The 24,416-nt window shown below is 45.1% G+C and overlaps 1 protein-coding gene across 6 annotated transcripts in view; it reads right to left on the reverse strand.

The window, feature by feature from the left end:
* CHCHD6 (coiled-coil-helix-coiled-coil-helix domain containing 6) overlaps nt 1–24,416 on the reverse strand; it is a 180,704-nt gene that overhangs the window by 107,312 nt on the left and 48,976 nt on the right. For 4 of the 6 annotated variants that reach the window (XM_045024696.1, XM_045024699.1, XM_045024700.1 and 1 more), the window contains exons 5-6: nt 16,368–16,388; nt 5,897–5,980 (exon numbers count right to left, since the gene is read on the reverse strand). In XM_045024696.1, coding sequence (XP_044880631.1) covers nt 5,897–5,980; nt 16,368–16,388 — 105 coding nt within the window. The remainder of the gene's footprint in view (nt 1–5,896; nt 5,981–16,367; nt 16,389–24,416) is intronic. The other 2 variants (XM_045024698.1, XM_045024701.1) reach the window with 1 other exon arrangement.

Here is a 24,416-nt window from a genome sequence, read left to right on the forward strand (position 1 = left end):
CTGGTACTCAATGCTTTGAAAAACTGTGTGGGGATTGTCGCAAATTAATGTATCTATTGCTCAACATTGTCCATAGCTACATACTAGAAGTTACTATAGGAGTGAGTGCTTAAGAAATCAAAACAGAGAAAAACCTCACTCCACAGCAAAAAGCTCTGCTTCATCCACTGAGATTACCCTGAACCTTTCTGTGCCATTTCACACTACGCAACAAGCTATCCATTTTTTGCTTTATTGTAGTATTGGCCTTAACTCCTCCAGGTTAGGTTAAATGGAGAAACAGAGGGAGAACAGCAGAAGGAATCAAGCAAATGTCTATACAGTTATTTACCAGGGGAAATGTATTCAACAAACCCCATCAGCATTGAAAGGGTTTAAAAGGCAGTTGAACCACTTTTCATTCCATTTTAGTAGGGATTCATCTGCCATTTGCAGTGGCGAGCATGCACGCTTTCCACCCCCATATAAAACACATGTAATTCTCATCCAATTCTGAACAAGAGTATATGCTCATTTTTATCGCCAATTTACCCTTTCCTGGCATTTATTGGTAACTCAAACATTAAAAGTCAGCCTAAGCTTCCTCCCCAAGCTTGATTGTTTCTATGATTCTCGCTAAAGGACTTCTCTTTCCAGTCCCTTGTTCTTCTTATCCAGAAAAATGCTACAGTACAAACCCTCCTGACTGGAGAAGACCCATTTCAAGACCTATCTCCTAGCATGACACTGCAGGAATTACACAGGACCCAATACAAGATGGCTCAGAGTAGCACTGCATCCCTATGCAGGATACTAATCTGCTATCCTCCTACACAGAAAATTGATTCTTATTCCATGAGTTATAAAAGTTGACAATGATTCCCCATTCTAACTTTGGTCTCAGAATTCCTATCAGAGGTTATGCTTTCTTTCATGTTACACACCTACTACTACTGAAAGCATCAATAAGAACGATAAGACCAGAGAGACTAAGGTTCTTAATATCTGCTTTAAAAAAAACAGTTACTCACCTTCTCGTAACTGTTGTTCTTCAAGATGTGTTGCTCATATTCACTCCAATTAGGTGTGTGCGCACCGTTTGCAAAGTTCGCTGGAAGGTTTTCCCCCTAGCAGCACCCATCGGGTCGGCTCTGGAGCCCCCTAGAGTCGTGTCTTCATGGTGCCGCATATAGGGCCCTGCCGACCAGCCACCTCTCCAGTTCCTTCTTGCTGGATACTCCAACAGAGGGGAAGGTGGGTGGGTTTAGAATGCACATGAGCAACATCTCGAAGAACAATAGTTACGAGAAGGTGAGCAACCGTTTTTTCTTCTTCGGGTGCTTGCTCATATCACTTCCAATTAGGTGACTCCCAAGCCTTAGCTAGGAGGTGAGGTCGGAGTTTATGGAACCACAGATTGAAGCACAGCCTTGCCGAACACTGCATCATCCCATCATCCCTAAAGAGCCAATGGGAAGGCTAGAACTTTTGAAAATTGGGAAAAAACTTCCCCTTTGTCTGGCTGTGTTGTTCTCCCAGAGAGCAGAGACAGGGCTAAAGCTATGCTATAAAAGCTTGGGCCAGGTATGAAAATTATCAGATCATATCTAGAAACTACTCATTTGAAACCCCAGATACGTAAGTAGATCAGGAAATGCCTAGGAAGACGTGATTAGGTTTATCTCTTATTTTTTACAGGCTTGTGGACTCCTCTCATCGCGGACAGTTCTCTGAAAACGTCCCTGCTGTGTGTAGCAGCAGTCAAAAAAGCAAGCAGGATGTTAGGAATAATTAAAAAGGGGATAGAGAATAAGACAGAGAATATCTTATTGCCCTTCTATAAATCCATGTTGCGCCCACATCTTGAATACTGCATACAGATGTGGTCTCCTCATCTCAAAAAAGATATACTGGCATTAGAAAAGGTTCAGGGAAGGGCAACTAAAATGATTAGGGGTCTGGAACAGGTCCCATATGAGGAGAGATTAAAGAGGCTAGGACTTTTCCAGCTTGGAAAAGAGGAGACTAAGGGAGGATATGGTAGAGGTATATAAAATCATGAGTGGTGTGGAGAAAGTGAATAAGGAAAAGTTATTTACTTGTTCCGATAATGTAAGAACTAGAGGCCACCAAATGAAATTAATGGGCAGCAGGTTTAAAACAAACAAAAGGAAGTTCTTCTTCACACAGCGCACAGTCAACCTGTGGAACTCCTTGCCTGAGGAGGTTGTGAAGGCTAGGACTATAACAGGGTTTAAAAGAGAACTAGATAAATTCATGGAGGTTAAGTCCATTAATGGCTATTAGACAGGATGGGTAAGGAATGGTGTCCCTAGCCTCCGTTTGTCAGAGGGTGGAGAGGGATGGCAAGAGAGAGATCACTTGATCATTACCTGTTAGGTTCAAACCTCTGGGACACCTGGCATTGGCCACTGTCAGTAGACAGGATACGGGGCTGGATGGACCCTAAGAGGTTTGTGCATGTTGTTTAATTAGCTGGTGGGAACAGCTGATTTCCTTTAGTTTCTTTCTCAACCCTTCCCTGGGGCAGAGAGAGAGAGAGAGAGTGTGTGTGTGTGTGTGTGTGTGTGTGAGAGGGGGGGGGGGGTTTGAGGGTACCCCACAGGAAGGAATTCCCAAGTGCACCTTCCTGGTCTCTCAAAGAGGTTTTTGCACTTGGGTGGTGGCAGCATCTACACATCCAAGATCAGAAAAAAGCTGCAACCTTGGGAGTTTGATACAAGCCTGGAGTGGCCAGTATTAATTTTTAGAATCCTTGCGGGCCCCCACCTTCTGCACTCAAAGTGTCAAAGTAGGGAATCAGCCTTAACACCCTGTCTTAAAGGTACAGCAGGAGAGAGGGTTTGGAGACAGGCAACAAAAATCAGAGGCCTGGAAAAACTTTCATAGGAGGAGAGGATGAAAAGGTAGGGATTATTTAGTTTAGTAGAGAGATATGTAAGAGAGGACTTGACAGAAATATAGAAAGATAATAAATGGCACAGAGAAGGTAAATTGGGCACTCTCATTAACCCTATTATAATACAAGAGCACAGGGACAGTCAATGAAGTTAAAAGGAAACATTTAAAGCAGATACAAGGAGACTTTGCAGAATGCATGGTTAACCTGTGGAACCCACTGCCACAATATATGGTTGAGACCAAGAACTCAGGAGGTTTCAAAAAATGAATTACATGTTTATATGAATAATGGGAATATCCACAGGCTCATTCGATGGTATACATTTTTTTTAATGGGATATAAACCCTCACACTTCAGGGCATATGTCAACTTCTAACTGACAGCAGCTAGGAAGACACTTCCCCTGTGGGCAAGTTATTCCATAATTATGCACAACATAGGGTGGGGTTGGTAAACTTCTCCTGTTGAAACATCTGAAATTGGCCACTTGACTAGATAAAGCGCTGGTCTGATCCAATGGCAATTCTGCCATTCTTATGAAATACGCTTCTCCAGTGTGGTGTGATTATCCTGATGTCCTATGAAGTGAACGGTTGGTTATTCAGTGGGAAAACTTCAGATGAAGAACTAGGTCTGTTCCTGCAGCCAGCAAAGGGGTTAAAAACATCCCTCAAAAATAGATAAATACAAAAGTCTGCTGCTTTCGCATTCTGTTACCACACGCAAGTGGGGACCGAGCCAAACCCATGCTTCAGATAAGCAAAGTACAGGCAGGGAATTCCTGACAGCTTGTTCTTTCCACGTATGATTTTGGGTTCTTTAGCTCTATATTGAATCATCACCGCCCCTTCGCCCCCAACTAGCCACCCCCAAACAATCTAGCTTTGGCAATCCAAATGTCCTTCCATGACATTCTGAAACATTGGAGAAGGAAAACAACAGCTGTTCAGATGCTCCCCCCAACTCGTCTCCCACCAAACCTCTTTAAAAAAAAAAAAAGGTTCAATTGGAAGATACTAAAACAGTGACTATAGAAGCAGTCAAGGTCTGTGTGTATTCAGCAAGTGAAAGTGGAATTATATAAAAGCAACAGCTAATAAAAAAAGATTGTTCTGTGCTGTGTTTTCCATCTTTCCAACCATTATAAGAATAAAATTATCCACAGAGAAGATCGAAAACCTTTTTCAAAACTAATACAATTAAGCTTTATTACTCTATTTCGAGTACATTTCTCTCATTTCCCGACCCAGCTCCTGCACCTCCTGCTCCAATCTAGACTCTAACGGTTGGAAACTTTCTTCTATTTTGTTACCAATAAAATGTTCATGTTTAAGGGTCAAAATTATCTACTGTTTTGAGCTAGGAAACAAAGTCTGCCCTTATTACCTACTCACTATTGTGCAAAGAAGAACTAAAGAAGGAAAATATCTATGCATCAGCAATTTGAATGGGACTAAAGATCTTCCATCTGATCTCAAACCAAGTGAAACTCCTGTAGCCAAAGCATCAGTCACCTTGTATTTAAAAGGTTAGTCCAATACAGGAATGCAAAGGGAACCACAGAATATAAAAAGGCTTAAGGAGGGCAAGGCAGGGCTGAACACAACTTCTCTCCAGCCCACAAGTCTGTAAAAAGGACAGACACACACACAAATACTCCTAGTAGTTTCCACTTTGGGAAACCAGATCTGGAGGGAAAAAAATATAAGAGACACACAGCATGAGGCCAAGAAATTGCAAAATTCCCTTTACATATAAATATATGGATGACTGTGATAGTTAGAGTGATAGTGGGTGGATTGTTTGTGCAGTGGAATCTCAATCTCCATTATCCATAAACTGAATTAAAACCTGAATTTATTGCAGCATTAAGTGGTAGTTTTAGTAGTTTATTTTTAAAATTAATTATACAGATAAAAGTGTTGCCACAATGTGCAACGTAAAACTGCTCCTGGATATGTTTCATATTAATGGCAAGTACTGTACAGAACAAACATGCACTAGCAGAGGGAGGGAAAAGGAAACTAGATATGCTAATAGAGTCTTCCCATTTTTATATTGTAATTTTCCAGTGAAAATGGGCCACTTTCACACTGCATGTTGGTAGTAAAGCAGATGCACACAATTCCACTATCTCTTTGGGATCCACCTTCTTCCTCACTGCATTTTTCCTCAGGCATACAACATCACTAGAAGTCAGAGCTGTGAAACTTCTCTGTCACAAGGTCTAATTGTTTCCAATTGTAAAATAATATTCTTTACGTTTATTAAAAAATAAATACTACTACTAACATTATTTCATTTTGTCAGGAAGAGAAAAACACTTTAGTTCATAAGGAACAGTGTGGCTGCTCCGATTTTTATTACATCAATTTTTAAAAACTCATCATGGTAAACAATTAAACAGAAGCAAATCTCACGTTTAGAGGAGAGATTCAAATCCCTAAATGGATTTTCAAAGGTCATTTCAGGCTTAAAAGATGCCTGACAGTGTCTCTTTAAATCACATTCATTTCAAAGGCTTATCCAGCACAAGACAGACAGTGCATTGCCGCAACACACTTTGATCTGTTGGGCTGCTCTGATAAAAATTAATAATACAACTTTAATTCATATGTATAGCAAGATTTGAGATTATTTTTATTTTTTTGGCCATGGATTTTTAACAAAAGGAATGAAAACAAGGCAACTTTGCTTTCAACTAAACCCTGTGGTGAGAGAGAAAAATAAAAACCTGAATTATTATAAACTAATTTTAAAAAAATCATCCAATTAAAAACCAATTATCTTTCAAATGTGAGTTGTTTAAAGGTTCTGTTTGTGGAGCTGTTTGATTTAACTGCATAAGGTGGATGTGGGGGATAAATAATGGGGACTGACAGTTCCAGGTTTCAGCACAATGCTTCTTGTTTCTCTTCTCTGCTGATCCACTCGGATCCATGTCTGATCCCATTAGCATTCAGCCACTGCAAATGAAAGACAACATAGCCTTACCTTCCTCTCAATACGGGCCAACTGCTCCTTACAGAAGGCGTCCCGCCGTTTCAACTCCATCTCCTTGCACTGTAGCTCCCGTGCCTAGGAGGAAGAGCAAACAGCCTATCAGCAGAACAAGATGGAGAAGAGGAAAGCTAGAGGGACAATATTGCAGGACAAGATGAGGACTGAAAGGAGTCCAGAAACCCCACATCACCCAGGACTGGTGTAGAGAGGCTCATACCAGGTCTCTCCAAATAGAATTCAGTCAAACCTTCACCACATTAAACAACATACACTTGCTTAAATCAGGATTGCTCTCAAAGTTCTAAAGGGCTGTCCCATCACACGTCCATTCTCTACCCGACATGTATTCCTTCTCCCTAGTAAAAGAATGGCAATGTAAGTCATCTAAGATGCATAATCATAAGTGACCCATATGGCCAATGTAGAACTTTTCCCCTGCCTTTTCCAGAGTTCCATCTAGTCTAGAGCCAAATCTCTCATATAAAAGGACTTCTACCACTTCCTTTAGGTGTCTATTCCACAAGATGCTTTAAAATACAAAACAAAAAACCCACCTTCAAGCTCCTACCACTTGGGGTTTAAGAGAAGTCACACAAGAGTCAACTCATTCTTAAGATCTTGAGGGCAATCCTGAATATCCAAACCGTATTATACAGTACTATTAATACCCCACACACTTCATTGCCCAGGCATTTGCTTTTACACTTAGTGATTAAATAAGGTGGCAAGGCAGCCCCCAGTTTCTTTCCATCCCTAGTGTCTATTCTCCCCTCCCACCCGCCACCCTCGAGTATACATGGCCCCCAACCTTTGTTTTAGGTTTTACCCGACACACTTTAAAAAAAAAATAGGATTTTTTGCTTCCTTGTAATAAAGCACAAGGTTACAGTGTGTTTGACCCTTCAAACAGCAAGTCAGGCATCTAAACACAAGCTTAAAGTATAACCTAGTCATCAGCCAGAAAAAACAGGATAAGAAAAATACAGGAACGTAGCTTCCCCATTCAGAAAACAGTTTTGTACAGTTAGGAGTTCACTGCACTCTCACCCCCTATGTTAAAGTGGCATTGAGATAACAAGGCACTGATGGAATTGAACTGATATTTCTTATTAACAGCTTAAAATAATAATCAGGAACATTAAAATTGCAGTGGAGGAGGGGAGAACGATGGAACTTGTGCCTCCAAAAGTCTGCATGACCATCTAACTTGGACCTTTCAAAAGCAAAATTATTAGACCGTTTCATATGAATGCAAACGCTGCTAATCCATCCACAGATCCCAGCAGCATCATTCTTAACTTTTAATGATGCCCGATTCCATTGCAGAGGATGCTGGTCCGATATGATTAAGCAGCCTGGACAGGAATGTCCCCTGTGGGCTCAGACCTGTCATTTTACAGCCAGCAGTCATTGTTAATGAGAAAAATTACATCTGAAAGCGAGTTGCTGCATGTTTCCTTCCCTTTGCTCTCCTGATGACGGATACACTGTGGTATAATGAGGGGATCTTTTAAGTTAGGGAGGGATGGAGGAACAGATAAAGATGCTGGTAAAGAAGCAAGTAGGAGGCTTTTTTGTTACATGCATCATCTTTATAGAGATGATAATGGTTAACTTCTTTGAAGTGGTAACCAGATTTGAACCTTTCTGGTTCCCACACTTGCTTTCCCTGCCATTCAGGACCAGAATAAGGCATACACACCCTAGGCCCGTGCCTAATGCCCCAGCTCCATCAGTCATGTGATTAAAGAAGAATTTCAGCTTCCATATTAAAAAAAATGTTTCTATCCCTCATGGTGGCAAAGAAAAGCTTAAATGTGACTCAGGCGTAATCAAATCCCCGAGTCTGCAGACAGCCCGGAAAAGACAATTGCCTTTCGTAACTGTTGTTCTTCGAGATGTGTTGCTCATGTCTATTCCATTGTAGTTGTATGTGCTCACCACATGCACTGGTGCTGGAAACTTTTCCCTCAGTAGTATCCATAGAGGACTGGCTTTGGCACCCTCTGGAATGGCGCGCATATGCACTAGTATAAGGGGCGCCACTGGCTCCCCCCCTCCCTCAGTTCCTTCTTGCTGGAACTCTAACAGAGGGGAAGGAGGGTGGGTCATGGAATAGACATGAGCAGCACATCTCCAAGAACAACCTTTACAAAAGATAACCGTCTTTTCTTCTTCGTGTGCTTGCTCATCTCCATTCCATTGTAGGGGACTCCCAAGCAGTACCATCAGAGGCAGGTAGGAGTTCATGGACGTGTCGATTGCAACACAGTTCTGCCAAATCCAGTGTCATCTCTGGCTTGCTGGGTGATGGCATAATGCATTGTGAACGTGGGTACTGAAGACCACATTGTGGCCCTGCATTTGTCCTGGATAGGGACATGTGCCAGTAAGGCAGCCAAAAACGCCTGAGCCCTAGTTGAGTAAGCCTTCACTATCAGTGAAGGCACAGCCTGTGCCAACTTGTAACAAGTACAGATGCAGGTGGTGATCCAACTCGAAATTCTCTGAGAGGACACCGGAAGGTCCTTCATCCTGTCTGCTACTGCGATAAAGAGCTGGACTGATCTGCAAAAGAGCTTGGTGCGCTCCAGGTAGAAAGCCAGGGCGCACCTGACAGCTAGAGTATGTAACCGCCTCTCCTCATTGGTCATGTGAGGCTTTGGACGGAACACCGGGAGGAAGATATTCTGGTTGACAAGAAAGTGCAACACAACCTTTGGCAGGAAGGCAGAATGGGGCCTTGTCCTTGTAGAATATTGTGTATGGGGGCTCCAAAGTGAGGGCTTTAATCTTGGCGACACATCTCACCAAGGTAATACTACAAGGAATGCAACCTTCTACACCAAGTGGGAAAGTGGGAACAAGAAGCCATATGCTCAAAGGGCAGAGCCATGAGCCTGGAGAGAAGCAGGCTGAGGTCCCATTGGGGAACCAGGTCCCAGATAAGCGGAAAGAGTCTTTCAAGACCTTTCAGGAACCTGATAGTCATCTCATGTGAGAATGCCGATCTACCCTGGATGCGAGACTGGAAGGCTGATGTGGCTGCCTGGTGCACCTTGATCAAAGAGAAGGCGAGACTTTGGTGCTTTAAGTGAAGCAGGTAATCTAGGATGGACTGCAGAGACAACTAGATCAGGGAAGATATTCCGCTCCGATGCCCAGCAGGAGAAACGCTTCCACTTTGCCAAGTAAGTTGCTTTAGTGGAGGGCTTTCTGGTCTCCAAGAGAACCTGCCGCACCTGATTACAGCAGGCTTGTTCCTCTGGATTCAGCCACACAGAATCCAAGCTGTGAGGTTCAGGTGCAGGAATCCACCGTGATCCTGCGAGAGTAGGTCCAGATGGCTGGGAAGTGGCAACAAGGTTGCTACGGCCAGGTCCACGAGCGTGTTGAACCAATGCTGGGGCGATCATAATGACCTGTGCCTTGTCCCTCTTGATTTTCGAGAGGACTTTGCTGATGAGCAGTACTGGCGGGAATGCATACATCAGGTCACCTGACCAAGACAGGAGAAAGGCATCGGATAGTGAGACTCTGCCAAGGCCTTGGAGAAACCAAAACTGATGACACTTTCTGTTCTGTCTGGTGGCGAGCAGGTCCACTTGGGAAGCTCCCTACTTCTGGAAGACCATTCTGATGACCTCCAAGTGAAGGGATCACTTGTCGTGAGAGAAGAAAAACCTGCTGCGGCGATCCACCAACGTGTTCCGGACTCTGGGGAGGTGCAAGACGTCCAGGTGGATTGCATGCTGAATGCAAAAGTTCCACAGACAGAGGGGCCTCCTGGCACAGAGCCAGAGGAGCAGTGCCGCACTGATGGAGACCACTGGAAGGGTCCCAAAGCAGGTTTACCCCTCAAACGGGGCACCTCAGTGGGCGGCACCAGAAGGGATAGAATGTCCTTAGTGGCCTGAAAGGCCTCCAGCGTAGTCAGCACCTCCACATGCCAAGTGCTTCTTCCACTTCCCAGGGTGGCGGGCGGGCCTTGAAGTGGGCTCAACAGCACAGCGGGAGTCAGAACCTGGCCACTGTCCGGAGGGGAAGAGCCGCCCCACATGGGTCTTTGCTCTCCTCCAGCTCTCTCCTTCCCTTTCCGGGACATAGGAGAACGCCCACTCCCGGTCTCTCTTTGCTTTTTAGCCAGTAAGGGGATGGGGGATCAGCGCCAGTCAGAGGTCGATGCCAGCGGCGCCTCTTATACCAGTACATACGCATGCCACTCCAGAGGCCGCCAGGGCCGGTCCCCTACAGATAACACTGAGGGAAAAACTTCTGGCACCGGTGCAATGTGGCGACCACACACACCTACAATGGAATGGACATGGGTAAGCACTCAAAGAACAATAATAGTTTTGAGCATGGTGAACTGCCCCATGCATCTCAGAAGGGTGTTAATAGCAAGGAACCACTGCTCTGGGGGCCTCATCAACACTACCCCCACAGAGAAGACTGTGTGTTTTAAAACCAGAGGGAAAAAGTGCAGTAGGTGCAGAAACCTACTCAAGTAGATACTGCAGCTGCTGGATAAGTACTGGGAGGACTCCTGCTACAATGGGTCTATCCCAGTGGTTCCCAAACTGGGGTTCACGAAATGTTACAGGGGATTCAAGAAAAAATTCCCCAAGGGCAGACAGAGCTGTCCTTAGGGATCCCTGGCAGCCCAGAGCCTCTGAACTTCCCAGAGCTAAGCAGATCAAAGCAAGCATATCTATCACACTGAGGAGATTTAAACTTCAAGACTCCTTATAAGAAATGGAAAGGGAGGTGGATATTTTTTGCTCTTTTTAAAATTAAATAGGCAGCTAGTATTGTTTTTAAAATTATGATGAAGAACAAGTTTAAGCTTTGTTGTAACATGCGTTGTTTGCCTGGACTGCTCAAGACCTGAATGCTTATGTAGGAGGAACTCTCTGAGTTGGCTTCTTAAATACCTTCCTGCTGTTTCACATCTGATACTCCTTGATGAAACATAGGAGCCTTGTCTTATAACAGGCTTATTCAAAGTGATAGAAGCTACAAAAGTGAGATCTTGGAAGAGTGTTGCTGTTTTCATAATGCAATAAAAATACTGTAATGATAAATAATAAATAGTGTGTAATAAGCATGTCATAAAAACAAATTTTATATTTCCGAGATCACTGCTTTTATAATTTATACTCAGGTAAAGGAGAAAATCCCAGGAAATATTCATTTTTAGGAGGGGGTTCATGAGAATTGACATTTTAGTGAAAGAGGTTCACAAGTTGTTAAAGTTTGGGAACCACTGGTCTATCTTAAGCCAATCAGAATACATTGGTCAATTACGGTCCATTGAGCTATTGTTATTCTCCTGCACCAGCATTCAACTTCTATCAAATAAAATAACTTCTCAAACATCAACCCTGAGAGGAAAGCTGCTATAACTGCAAAGTCTTATACAGGAATGAGCCTGTTTACAAGATAAACAATTTAAAACAATCACCATCTCTGCTTCTCCTCAACAGTTCACGGAGTAGCAGGGAACCATTATCCTGTGGGCAACATTCCAATCCAGTGGCATGAAAATATAGCATAAGGAATAATACTGCAGGGTAGGGAGGGGTGTTGACAAGACAGGGGTCTACCTATCTCTCCAAAGTATTATGTAATCCCCATTATCACAGTACCTGTGTACCCCACAATCTTTAATATATCTGTCCTCAACAATCTGTGCAGTAGGGCAGTGCTAGTATCCTAATTTCACAAATGGGGCACTGAGGCACAAAGAGACCAAGTGACCTGCCAATGGTCACACAAGAAGTCTGTGCAAGCAGGGAATTGAAGCCAGGTCTCCTGAATACCATGCCAGCGCCCTAGTGACCGGACCATTCTTCCTCCCAATACCTCTTTTCCAATGAACTTCTCCAATAATTCTCTCCACTATCACCATTATCCAGTTGAACTACAGACCAGAGGTTCTACAGAAAAAGCTTTACTTGGAACTCAGACAAGTTTTCAATGACTTGCTCATTTTAAATAACTCCACTGAAGTGCCTTGAGAAAAATCTATTTAGAGACAGATCTGCTTGAAAGTTGCTTTCTGTTTTCCTCTACCCCCAGCTGTTATGACTAGGAACTCTAGTACACTTTATCATAATGTTTGAAGTAAGTATGGTACAGTCAGAGACTGTGTCATTTGAAATATTCACTGTACCGAACATTACAAAACTGGGTTAGGCAACTAGGGACATTTTGCCTGAATGCAGGATATTTATTAAGAGCTCCTCTTGTCCTGCTGCTTATTCTCCACCTGAAGTCATAAGCCTGTGATGTCCCAAACAGAGCTGGCTGCTATGGTGGTGATTATAAATTTCACAGAGGATTGAGACTGCAGGTGGCAAACAAAGCATCAGAAACACTTTTCACGTAAGAAGTTTTTCACTAACAAAGGGATGGAGGAAGAAAGAAATATGTAACACCACACTGGTTTCTAAATAGGATGCTCCTGATCCATTTTGGGTCCATTTTTAAGAGGCTGAGTTGGGCTTGGGTATGTTGTGTGAGGAGTGATTGCATTCCAGAGGAGCATTTGAGAGTAGAATACTGACTTCTCAATAACCAAATTCACACTCCCCTTCTCAAACGAGTGATGTATGAGCATATCTAAAGGGAAGTGGAAACCATTCAAGGGAGATGAAATGTCTAACTAAAGGGGCACACTAGGCAAGGAGATTGAGGAGGCAGGGCAGAATGGACAACAGAGAGGACAGCAAAGTGCAAATGGCCTCTTCCCTCCTATGCAAGGAGGAGGGCATAAAATGCCTGACAAGTGTCTGTAATTGAGTTGGGAACTGAGGGCTTGTCTACATGCAGCTTTACTGCACGGTAAGCTAAGGTGTGAATTTACAGAGCACTAGCTTGCTGCAGTGCGCTTTGTCATACTCCCATTTCAAAATGGAAATACGACAAAGCACACTACAGAACTTTTAGTGCACAGTGTGTCCATACAGCTAGTTAGTGTGTGGCAAGCCAGGGTGTGATTGCACATTAGCTTGTTGTGCACTAACTCGCTGTGCAGATAAGCCCTCAGTGCTCTCTACTCTCAAGGTGGAATAGTGAAGGTCCAAAGCCAGTGCACTACCGCACTCTGTTCAATTGAGCAGCTGCTGCACCAGGGTTAGCGCCTTCTAATTCCAAGGCTCAACTCTTTTAACCATACATCAAACAGACGCTGGTGAAGTTTATTCAGTGAGATGGAGAGAGTGTGGAAGGGCCTTCTGAGGTTCCTTCTAATTTCTCTCTTTACACCTTCCTCCCACCCTATACGCAAAAAGGCTCTGGGTAGAAACAATCCTCTTTTCAGCCAAAGAAGTCTGGACTTATCTCCCCAAAAACCACTGCTCTTGGGTCCACCATAAGGAGCTGTTGCAGAGCAACATGTGGCCCTCCTTCCATGCACCTCTCACTTCACCATGTAAGAGGTTATGAATAACTATGAAGGCACCTGTGTTGGTTACGAAACTGGTTGGTTATTAATCATTGAGGAACTGAGTGCACTGCTCCCACAGGCACAAAGAGTAAGAAACAAGCTCGGTACCCAATCTGAGAATTCCAGTGCTATGCCTGCGTTATATGGCAACATGGTACTGGAGTTCGGAGGACTTTGCAATTAGTCTTCCCGTGCAAGTCTCATGGCAGGCATCATCCCAACTGTGTTAATTTATGTTTTATGCCCTTTATTCAAAATACAGTTATCAGTTTTACATTTTATTTATCTCTTTTCAGTTTGTGCAAAGGTCAGGCTTCCAGTATACATCTGTGAGACATGCACATGCAAACCAGAGAGAAAATTTACAAGTAAAAGGAAGTTTGTTGGCAGGGACAGATTAAGGTAGGATTCTGGAATGAGGCACAGCAATAGTGCACAGCTCACAATTGTCACCAGGCTGCCTCACTTAAAGAAGACTATCCAGGACCCCAAAATGTGGAAAAGACAAAAATCCATCATAGGGAAACTGGTTACCTCTATGCGAAGGGAGGTTTGACATAAGAGAAAAGGTTCATAGCACAGCCCATGGGAGGTCTTCCCAGAGGCAATTCACAGAATCTGGTAACAGATACTTTTGAAATTCATTTATCCATGAACAACACTCAACTGGGCACATATGGTCTACAAACTTTTACTCCTGGGGGAATACTGCACCCACTGCACATGCACAGAATGTATGTCCCCTGCAGATTTCTTTGCTTCCCCACAGAAAAATGACTTTCTGACAGGGAAGCAAAGGGAAACCTCGAAAGCAGTCATGCAAGCCTCCCCAGCAGTATGTTTCAGGTGCCCAGGGCAGCCAGTGGAAAGGTAAATCAATGTGGGACAGGGGCGGAACTGGGGAAGACCCAGTTGGTGGTTCCTACCTGTGCCGAGTTCAGCTGCTAGCCCCAGCTGGGCTGGGGAGGACAGGACTTCCTCTTCCCCTGCACAGCATCCAGGGCCGTGTCAAACCTACTCCCAGATTTCTCCCCCGGCTGTAGGAAACTCTGCAAACTCCTCTCCACCCCACCCCACCCCCACATGCTTCCTGCATACAATCACTCCTCAGCTACAGGGGGAGGAATCACTTTATAGGGAACTGCTCCCCAATCCACCCAACCCACCCCCATGCATCCAGACCCCCTCATGTCCAGACCCTCACGCTGAGCCTCATCCCCCCTGCAACCAAAATCCCCACCCTATCAAGCCCCAACCACCTGCACCTGGATCCCCAACCCGAGTGAGCACCACTCCCCAGCATCTGGACCCCCCACACCTAGACCCCCCCTCTCCCCACGCTGAGCCCCAACCATCTTCACCTGGATCCCTGCAGACTCCCATTACCATTGCACCCAGAACCCCACCACAAACCCCTGTGCCTCCGGATGCCCCCCCACACCCAGATGTCCCACTGAGCTGCCCACACCCAGACTGCCCCACACAGAACCATCTAAACCCACACCTGGATCGCCCCACACTAAGCCCCTCCACACTTGGATTCTGCCTTACTGAGCCTGCCTGCCTGCACCTGGTGCACCTGGCACAGCAGGGCAGGGCCCTGGCATGTTTCTGGGGCAGGCCCGATCCTTGCCCCGTGTCAGGGTTGGGTGCAGCCTCACCGCTGAGTCTGTGTCCCGGGGGTGTGGGGGGGTGTGTGTGTGTGTGATCTCCCACCTCTGTGCAGCTAGTGGCCTGTGCTCCCCAGTCCCAATACTGGAGCCTCCACATTTATTTGACAAATAAAATTTACAGAGTTTTGCAGAATTTTAAAATATTGTGCATAGAATTTTTACTTTTTTGGCACAGAATGCCCTCAGGAGTAATAAACTCCAACACTGTTTTACAGGGTCAGAAGCATGGGACACAGCGCCTCCTTACACCCCACCCCACCTCACTAGAAAAAAAAATCTAACCTCTTTTACAAATTCCTTTTTTCTATTTTAAATTATTTTATTTGGGGGGGGGGGGGGGAGAGGAAATCAGCTTCCCCAAAGGAATCCAGTACCATAGAAAAGATGTCTCATCTGGGGCACCTCAGTGTAACAACGGCAGACACTTGTTGCTCGTGCCTGCCTACGTGTCTTCTTCAGTCACTAGAGCAGACAGGATACTGAAGAGAACCCTGTTCAGGACCCCAGGACTGGAATAACAGGTGTGCTACTGGTCAAGATTGAAGTGCACCAGCAAAAGAGCGTGTTCTAGAACTGAAATAGCTGGAGTGCTGCTGGTCAAGACTAACGGGCAATGGCTGAGCTGAAAGGTGCAAAGCAAGACTGAAATGGTAAGGGATGCTGTAAATCAAGACTGAGATCTGTGTAAAGAGGGGCATACAATACTGAAATAAAGGGTTATTTAAATCAGGATTAAGTTGCATTGGCAGAAATCTAGCCAATCAACAGTGGTTGGTACAGTTCTCAATGTCTGTGTTAGGTAGCTCAGACTTGCAAAATCACCCTGGAGTTTTTTGTCCCCTTAGTATATTACAGGTAGGGCCCTGTGCGGATACAAAATTTATATCAGCATCCAATCCGCAAAAATGGTCTGCGGATATAAAGCAGATATCCGTGGATTTGCAGGGCTCTAACTACAGGTTCTCTAGAGTCCAGTCCTACTATCACTTCCACTGAAATCAAAGGAAGTTTTTAACACCAACTAGTGGGTTCAGACTTGGGCCCTAATGAGCAACATTGGAGAAACCTTTGTTTCCTCCCTGCCTCTGCTACCCACTTAACCCCACATACACATACCCATCATCCTATCAAGTTTGGTCTCAGCAGCTGTAAGCTACACAAAAGGAACCAGTGAAAATCTTTATGGAGGAAATAATATGCAATTTTCTAGCTGAACACCTTTTAAAATGTAATGACAAAATAAAATCCTGCATCTGTGCTCGGCAATAACAATCTGTATGCATGCAGTAACAATATGACAACTTGGAATAAGCAAGATGCAGACAAAAAGAGATCTTACCCAGGCATCCAAATCCGCAGGCTTGGGGGGAAAAAAAGGGGGCGGGGGAGGAAAGGAAAGGAAAGAAAAGGGGAGAAAAAAAAGATATCAGTGATTTATGGAGGCTGCCTACTGCTGCACAATACAGCTCAGAAAAGTTCTTTAAAAATGGCAAGCATTTTAACAGTGCACCTATGTCCCCTGTTAGCGACTGTGCTGTAAATAGAGGCTGTTAAATGGGCTTAGGCTTGGTAGTTAAAGAAAAATAAAACAACCACCCAACCCCCACCCACCCACCACGCACACACACCCTCTCTCTCTGCAATGAATGCTGCACAGTGCTCCCTATTGAGAAGATGATCGGCAAAGACAGATGTGACACAGCCAGCGTCATGCAAGGCACTGCACAACATTAGAGATACTGGTATCAGTAGCAGCACACAGCAAGGGGTGTGGTATTGTCAGGTGCACTGTGAGGGACAAGGCCAAAAGCCCTGCTGCTTCCAAACTCCCCAAGAGGAGCAGGTACAGTATCTCCTGCACAAGAGCAGTTTTATATACTCAAGGTGACCTAGATAGCAAGTCATCTTCACTCACATAGTTGCACCAGATACCTTACAGTTGACAGCTCAGTCAATGAAAATGTGATCAGTCAAGGACCAGATTTTCAGCCATGCCCCCTTTCATAGGCAGACCAATATTCCTACAGTATATAGTCTGAAACTCTCTACCAAATCCGTCTTGGTTTGCTCCCTCATCTTTTGCTTGCAAGGTCTTTGTTTAGGGACTCCACAGTGAAGATGCACAGATCACAAGGATTTCAGTATCTCCTGTCTCTCACTTTTTATTATTTTTGACTTAAGCAATAACCCAGCAGCAGCAAAGCAAGTACAAGATGATAAACACCTCTCATGCCCATAAACAGCCTGGCTTCAGACTGAGATGTTTACAAAGGCAGCCAGAGTGCTTATTCGTTGTCAAGGACTCCTGCATCTCCCCTGCTTCTTGGGGTTACATTCGCTCAGCAGAACATTCTGTAAGTGGTTACTTTGGAAGGGCTCGCCTTTTTTATCTCAATTATTTATTGGAGGGGGTTTGGCGAAGCAGGAGGGATGTTCTTGTTGGTCGTAGTTCAGTGCCAGAGACAGCAGACGGCACAGAGCAATTGGTTTATGGAAGCTGCTGTTGTCTTAAGTTGTGGAGGGATGAAATGTGATTAGCTATGCACCCAGGTCTGTCCTGATCCTCTGCAATAGCAGAGGGGGTGGAACTGAACGTCTACAGCTCATCTGGGTAAAGCCAATTCCCTCCTTTCTGCAGATGCACCACAACCAGAAACAAGTCTTCAGTCCATCAAGCCAACACATCAAGCATTCACTAACAATCGACAACTGATCATGACAGTAGCCTGGTTTCAACAATATTTTTCTTCCTACCTGTATTTGCAGTTTAGACAGGATGTGCTGGTTTTGTTCATTTTAACCTCTCCATTGCTGTACTGTACTCTGCCCTCAGTAGATGGGTGGGAGGGAATGGGTGCAGGTTGTAATGCATATTATTATTTCAGTAGATATGCCATATACAGGTAGCTTTCTGACGGATTTATGTCAGTCATCCATAGGACACTTAAGTCATTAACTGTCAAGCTCCTAGGGGAAAAACATTTGCATCAAAAATCCATAAACATTGGCACTGACTCACTCTCTTTTGGGAAGCCTCAGCAGAGGCGCAGAATATTAAGAATGAACTTGCCCCATCACATTTGAAGGGGCCTCTCTATGTCAAGTTTGAGATGCAATGGTATATATGTGTGGGGGTAACTCTGCAAGGGAAGTTTGTATTATTACTGCCATGCTATGCCTGTTCTATGGATACAAGGCTTCATTCTCAAAGGCTTTAAATTTGTCACCTTTCACAAAGAATAAAATTCACTTTAAGAGAGTCATTAAACAGAAACAGAAAAGTTTATCAAACAGTCCAGAATGTGACTAGACCAGCTCCTATATTGGAAAAGTCAATCACATCCTGAGTAAAGGCCCAGCAAAGAGGAAAATAAGAAAAGAGAGATTCAAAGGTCTACTTGGTTAAAATTTGCCATTGGGCAGGCCTGTGGGGGGAGGGATAACTCAGTGGGGGGAGCATTGGCCTGCTAAACCCAGGGTTGTGAGTTCAATCCTTGAGGGGGCCACTTAGGGATCTGGGGCAAAAATTGGTCCTGCTAGTGAAGCAGGGGGCTGGACTCAATGACCTTTCAAGGTCCCTTCCAGTTCTAGGATATAAGTATATCTCCAATTATTTTTTTTTTTTATTATTATTATAGGTTTCGATGGACCTGCATTAACTAACATTGGCTGACGACAATGTACTAAACACTTGTTTCAGAATTCAAGTTGCCTGGCTAAGAGAAACAACATCTTGTATATCTTGTTTCTCAGCTTTGTAGACACAGCTTTGAGTTGCCAGCTAAAGGCTTCTGTATTTTATGCTCTCTGCACCAATACTTAAGCCACATTTTCAAGCCTTTGGTCAACTCTGCAGCATCCCTGTGTCAGGTGCGGCTCTAGCTTTTTTGCCGCCCCAAGCACAGCAGTCAGGCTGCCTTCAGCGGCGCGCCTGCAGGAGGTCCCCGGTCCCGCGGCTTCGGCGTACCCGCCACTGAATTGCCGCCAAATCCGCGGGACTGGCGGACCTCCCGCAGGCAAGCCACTGAAGGCTGCCTGACTGCTGCCCTCACAGGGACCAGCAGTGCGCCCCCCGCGGCTTGCTGCCCCAGGCACATGCTTGGAGCGCTGGTGCCTGGAGCCGCCGCTGCCTGTGCTGAGACAAAGAGTACAAGGTTAGATTCACTTCCTACCCAACCCGCTATGGAGGAATTACAGGAAACCATACCATTGGTAGATTTATTACTTTGCAGCCCAAAAGAAACAAAGATTTTTCCTTTGATTGTACCAGGTGCATAAGGTTACTACCGAAGCAGACACAGCTGTCAGCTCAGTAAACCTTCCTTCTGGACATTCACATAGAAAAGGACCAATGCCTAAACTGCCCTGCAGTGTCTACCTGGAGTGGACTCTGGATATGTCCAGGAACTATGCAAGTTATAAGTGCGTGTCAAGAAAGTTAATATTCAAGCAGAGATTTCGCACCAGGCAAGGGGTAGAATCCCAAGTATCTATTAAGTGGTTCTCAGTCCAGTACACAATGAAATCATCAACACATGATGTCCCTTTAAAATAAGTCATCACAACCTAGTAGTGCATATCTGTCCATTTTTATAGATCTCTGACATTTCATTCCTCTGCATATCACAAATTTCAGCACCTAGCCAGATCATTTCTGTCATCTACCTTGCAACGTACTACAATAAGGTGGACCCTCAAGGAGTGGTCTTTGGGGCAGGATGATGCTTGTGAGCTGCACCAACAATTACCTCGGAGTTATTCCAGCAGCTGCTATGTTGAGATTGCGGGATGGGCATATGACCTGAGTGCCCAAAGGCTCAGTAGGAATCCGCGCCACTGGCTAGATGTCTCCTTCATTAGAAGTCAGCATGCCTGGAAACTGGCACAATGGTTTATGGGACACTGACAGCTTCAAGACAGTGGAGTGCGACAGGGGTGGGATTGAGACAGAACCTACAAGAGGCTTGAGCAAATCTGACACAGCAGATGCCTGGATACAGGGAAGGGCATAGGTTCACAGTAACCTAAGCAGCTGCTTGCAACTCCTTTAGGGGTCACACGGCAGAGTTTGAGGAGCTCTGCTTCAGACATACTGGCATCCTGATGGCCAGACTTCATCATTTGAATGGACAAACAGTGAGGTTTCTTCAAGGAGAAAATCTGGAAACTAAAATGTTTCCATGGTGATAAGTATTAGAGAACTTTGAGGCTGAGACTAGACCCTCATTACCCATGTATCTGTCTGTCTCACACTTCCAGCCCCCTCCCTCACTTAAACACTTCCACTTTAATGGGAGACAGAAGCCAGCATCAGTGTTAAAGCGTAACAAGGCAGAGATGTAGCCAGCCAACTGAGGGAGGGGGAAGAGTCTCTCAACTGAGCTGCAATCAATTTCAAGGAAAGGTTGTGCTGAAACTGCCAAAGCCTAATGTACACCAAACATACAATTTTATAAACATGGAAGATGAAAAGTAGCAGTAAAGGCCTCTGTCCCTTTATGATTAAGGGACAACAGCACCTCTAATGCTTATGGAGTTGCTACAAACAGGTTTGCAATGTCCATAGCTGATTGGCCTTTTATTTTAAATTAAAACTATCTATTTTACAAATTTCAAAGTAAAACCAGATGTTTTCATTGTTTACTTTAATACTTATCTCCACCCCATATTCACTTTCAGGCTGCCATGCAGCCAAGAGTACATCCGGTTCTTTCACTGCTACACTTAACTTCACCCCATATTCTACCACCCTTCCACCACTGCGATACACACACAGCTCATGGCATGGGCTGCCAATAGACAAGCCATTCAATGTCTACAGCAGGGGTAGGCAACCTATGGCACGCGTGCCAAAAGTGGCATGTGAACTGATTTTCAGTGGCACTCACACTGCCCGGGTCCTGGCCACCGATCCGGGGGGCTCTGCATTTTATTTCAATTTTAAATGAAGCTTCTTAAACATTTTAAAAACCTTATTTACTTTACATACAATAACAGTTTAGTTATTTATTATGGACTTATAGAAAGAGACCTTCTAAAAACATTAAAATTTATTACTGGCAAGCAAAACCTTAAAACAGAGTGAATAAATGAAGACTCGACACACCACTTCTGAAAGGTTGCCAACCCCTGGTCTACAGGAAGTCTCTGGAGAGCGGAGGCTTTCCAGACATATGCTCAAGCTACTCAGGCTATGGCTACATTATGAGGCTTTTAGCGACACAGCTGTGCCGCTACGGCCATGCCGCTAAAAGGCACATAGTGTAGTTGCTGTTTGACGGCAGGAGAGAACTCTCCTGCCGACAAAGCACTGCTCACACTGACACTTTTCATCTGTAAAACTTTTGTCATTCAGGGTGTGTGTTTTTAACACTCCTGAACAACAAAAGTTTTGCCAACAAAGTGCCAGTGTAGACAAAGCCTCAGTGTCTGATAACAGATGAGATAGCAACTAGGCCAGGGGTGGGCAAATTACGGCCTGTGGGCCAAATCTGGCCCACCAGCCATTTTAATCCAGCCCTCAAGCTCCCGCTGGGGAGCAGGGTCTGGGGCTTGCCCTGCTCCAGCACTCCAGCCAGGGAGCAGGATCGGGCACCACTCCACATGGCTCCTGGAAGTAGCAGCATGGTCCCCTTCTGGCTCCTACGCAGAGGCACAGCCAGGCAGCTCTGCACGCTGCCCCCGCCCCAATCACTGTCCCTGCAGCTCCCATTGGCCGGGAACTGCGGCCAATGGGAGCTGTGGGGGCAGTGCCTGCCGGCAGGGCAGCATGCAGAGCTACCTGGCCGCACCTCTGTGTAGGAGCCACTGCTTCCGGGAGCCGCTTGAGGTAAGCGCTGCCTGGAGCCTGCACACCTGAGCCTCCCCCTGTGCCCCAAACCCCTGCTCAAGCTCTGATCCCCCTCCGCCTTCCGAACTCCTCAATCCCAGCCTGGAGCACACTCCTGCACCCCAAACTTCTCATCCCCAGCCCCAACCCAGAGCCCACACCGCCAGCTGGAGCCTGCACCCCTTCCCACACCCCCAATCCCCCTCCCGCCCTCCGAACCCCTTGGTCCAAGCCCGGAGCACCCTCCTACACCCCAAACTCCTCATCCCCAGCCTCACCCCAGAGCCCACACCCTAGCCTGGAGACCCCTCCTGCACTCCAACCCCAATTTTTGTGAGCATTCACGGCCCCCCCATACAATTTCTATTCCAGATGTGGCCCTTGGGTCAAATAGTTTGCCCACCCCTGAACTAGGCAGTCTAAACTTTCTCTTCCTCCCTTAAATTCCTCTTCCGCATACTAGGTTCCAGAGTCTCCAAGTCCTTCCTCCCTCACTCCCCCAACTTACAGAACAGGAAAATGGCTCTCAAAGGACATCATGAGGTTCCACAGTGATTGTGTCTCACTTATTCCAGACCATATTTACTCAATCTACAAGGTTAATAGATCCCCCTCCCCTGTAACAGCCTACATCATAAACCCACCCAAAGCTTATCCTGGGTTATTTCTGGATCACTCATGACCACTGGTAAAGGACGCAGTTTACCCGCCTATACCACTTACTTTTATCCCTGGGGGGAGAGGATTGATGGTAGCAGTAGTGGTCACATGTGCCTGCCCCCACACATTGAGAGAGAGAGAGAGAGAGAGAGAAACCACACACCCAATAAAAGCAGCAAAGAGTCCTGTGGCACCTTATAGACTAACAGACGCTTTGGAGCATGAGCTTTCGTGGGTGAATACCCACTTCGTTGGATGCATGTAGTGGAAATTTCCAGGGGCAGGTATATATATGCAAGCAAGAAGCAGGCTAGAGGTAACGAGGTTAGTTCAATCAGGGAGGATGAGGTCCTCTTCTAGCAGCTGAGGTGTGAAAACCAAGGGAGGAGAAACTGGTTTTGTAGTTGGCAAGCCATTCACAGTCTTTGTTTAATCCTGAGCTGATGGTGTCAATTTGGCTCCCAATGTTGGTTTCTCTCACCCCACTCAGAAGACGGAGATACCAAATTTTTGAACACATCAGATGGAATATTTTATCTACTATTGCCAATACTATATGAAATTAAGATTACATGATAACATGAGTAATCCACCCGCATCCCTCAGGGCAGCATAAAGTGATCAATCCATTGGGTCAGGAAAGAATCTCTCCACTCCACCCCACAACATAAAGCATTATGCAATTGCATTACAGGCAGCAGCTTTCGCCTGCCTCTGAAGCATCAGCTATTGGCATCTGCCAGCAGCGGGATACTTTACTAGATGGTACAGTGGCCTAATCTAGTACAACAAATCCTTTGTTCTTGCCAAACTAGCTACCACAAAATTAAAAATCTAATTTCTGTTCATTTAAGAAGCTTCTCTCAAACACTCTTTGGTCTGAAGGAAACGCAGTCAGCTTTGGGGCTGCTTTTTAATACAGGCTAAGGTGGTTTTATTAGCTATGCTGCTGGGATAAGGAAATCCTAGAAAATCTTCAGCTATCATGGTCCTGAATATCTCACTCACTCTCCAATCTCTAAATAAACTCACTTTGCAGGTGGAGACCTGGCGGTCCAGTTTCACACATCACTGCTCAGATTTCTACAAGCCTAGAAAGTCCTGTATATTTTTCAGTGTTCTCTACTCCTTCAGCCCCAGACATACACAAAAATACACTTACCCAGAAATACCCAATCAATATCTTTCAGGGTCTGGAATCCAGCCTAATAGGACACTGGAATGCACACGTAAAAAGCCACAGGAAAATCATCCAGGGGAGAAAAGGTTTAGCATAAATTGATTGCCTTCTAAATCCATGGGGAAAGAAATAAAATAGATACATGGAGACATATAGGAGATGTCACCCACTTTAACTCCACTCCTAGAAGACAAGCATCCCCATCATAATGTGGCATGTGAGTGTGGGTGATTAGAATCTGGTAAACTGGAGCTGGAAAAAGCTTTAAATTATATTAATGAGGATTTCCAGGGGCCGGTGAAGGGATTATAGAATCAGAAATGTAAGGCTGGGAAGGACCTCGAGAAGTCACCAAGTCCAATCCCCTGCACGGAGGCAGGACCAAGTAACCTAGGCCATCCATGACTGGTGTTTGTTCAATCCCTTCTTAAAAATCTTCAATGATGGGAATTCTACCACCTCCCTTGGAAGCCTATTCCAGTGCATAACTACCCATATAGTTGGAAAGTTTTTCCTAGTATCTAACCTAATTCTCCCTTACTGCAGATTAAGCCCATTACTTCTTGTCCTACCTTCAGTGGACATGGAGAACAATTGATCACAGTCCTCTTTATAACAGCACTTAATATATTTGAAGACTGTATTAGGTTCCCCCCTCAGTCTTCTTTTCTCAATATTAAACATGCCCAGGTTTTTTAACCTTTCCTCATTAGGTCAGA

This window comes from Mauremys mutica, chromosome 7 (assembly GCF_020497125.1).
Source record: "Mauremys mutica isolate MM-2020 ecotype Southern chromosome 7, ASM2049712v1, whole genome shotgun sequence".
Taxonomy (NCBI): Eukaryota; Metazoa; Chordata; order Testudines; family Geoemydidae; genus Mauremys; species Mauremys mutica.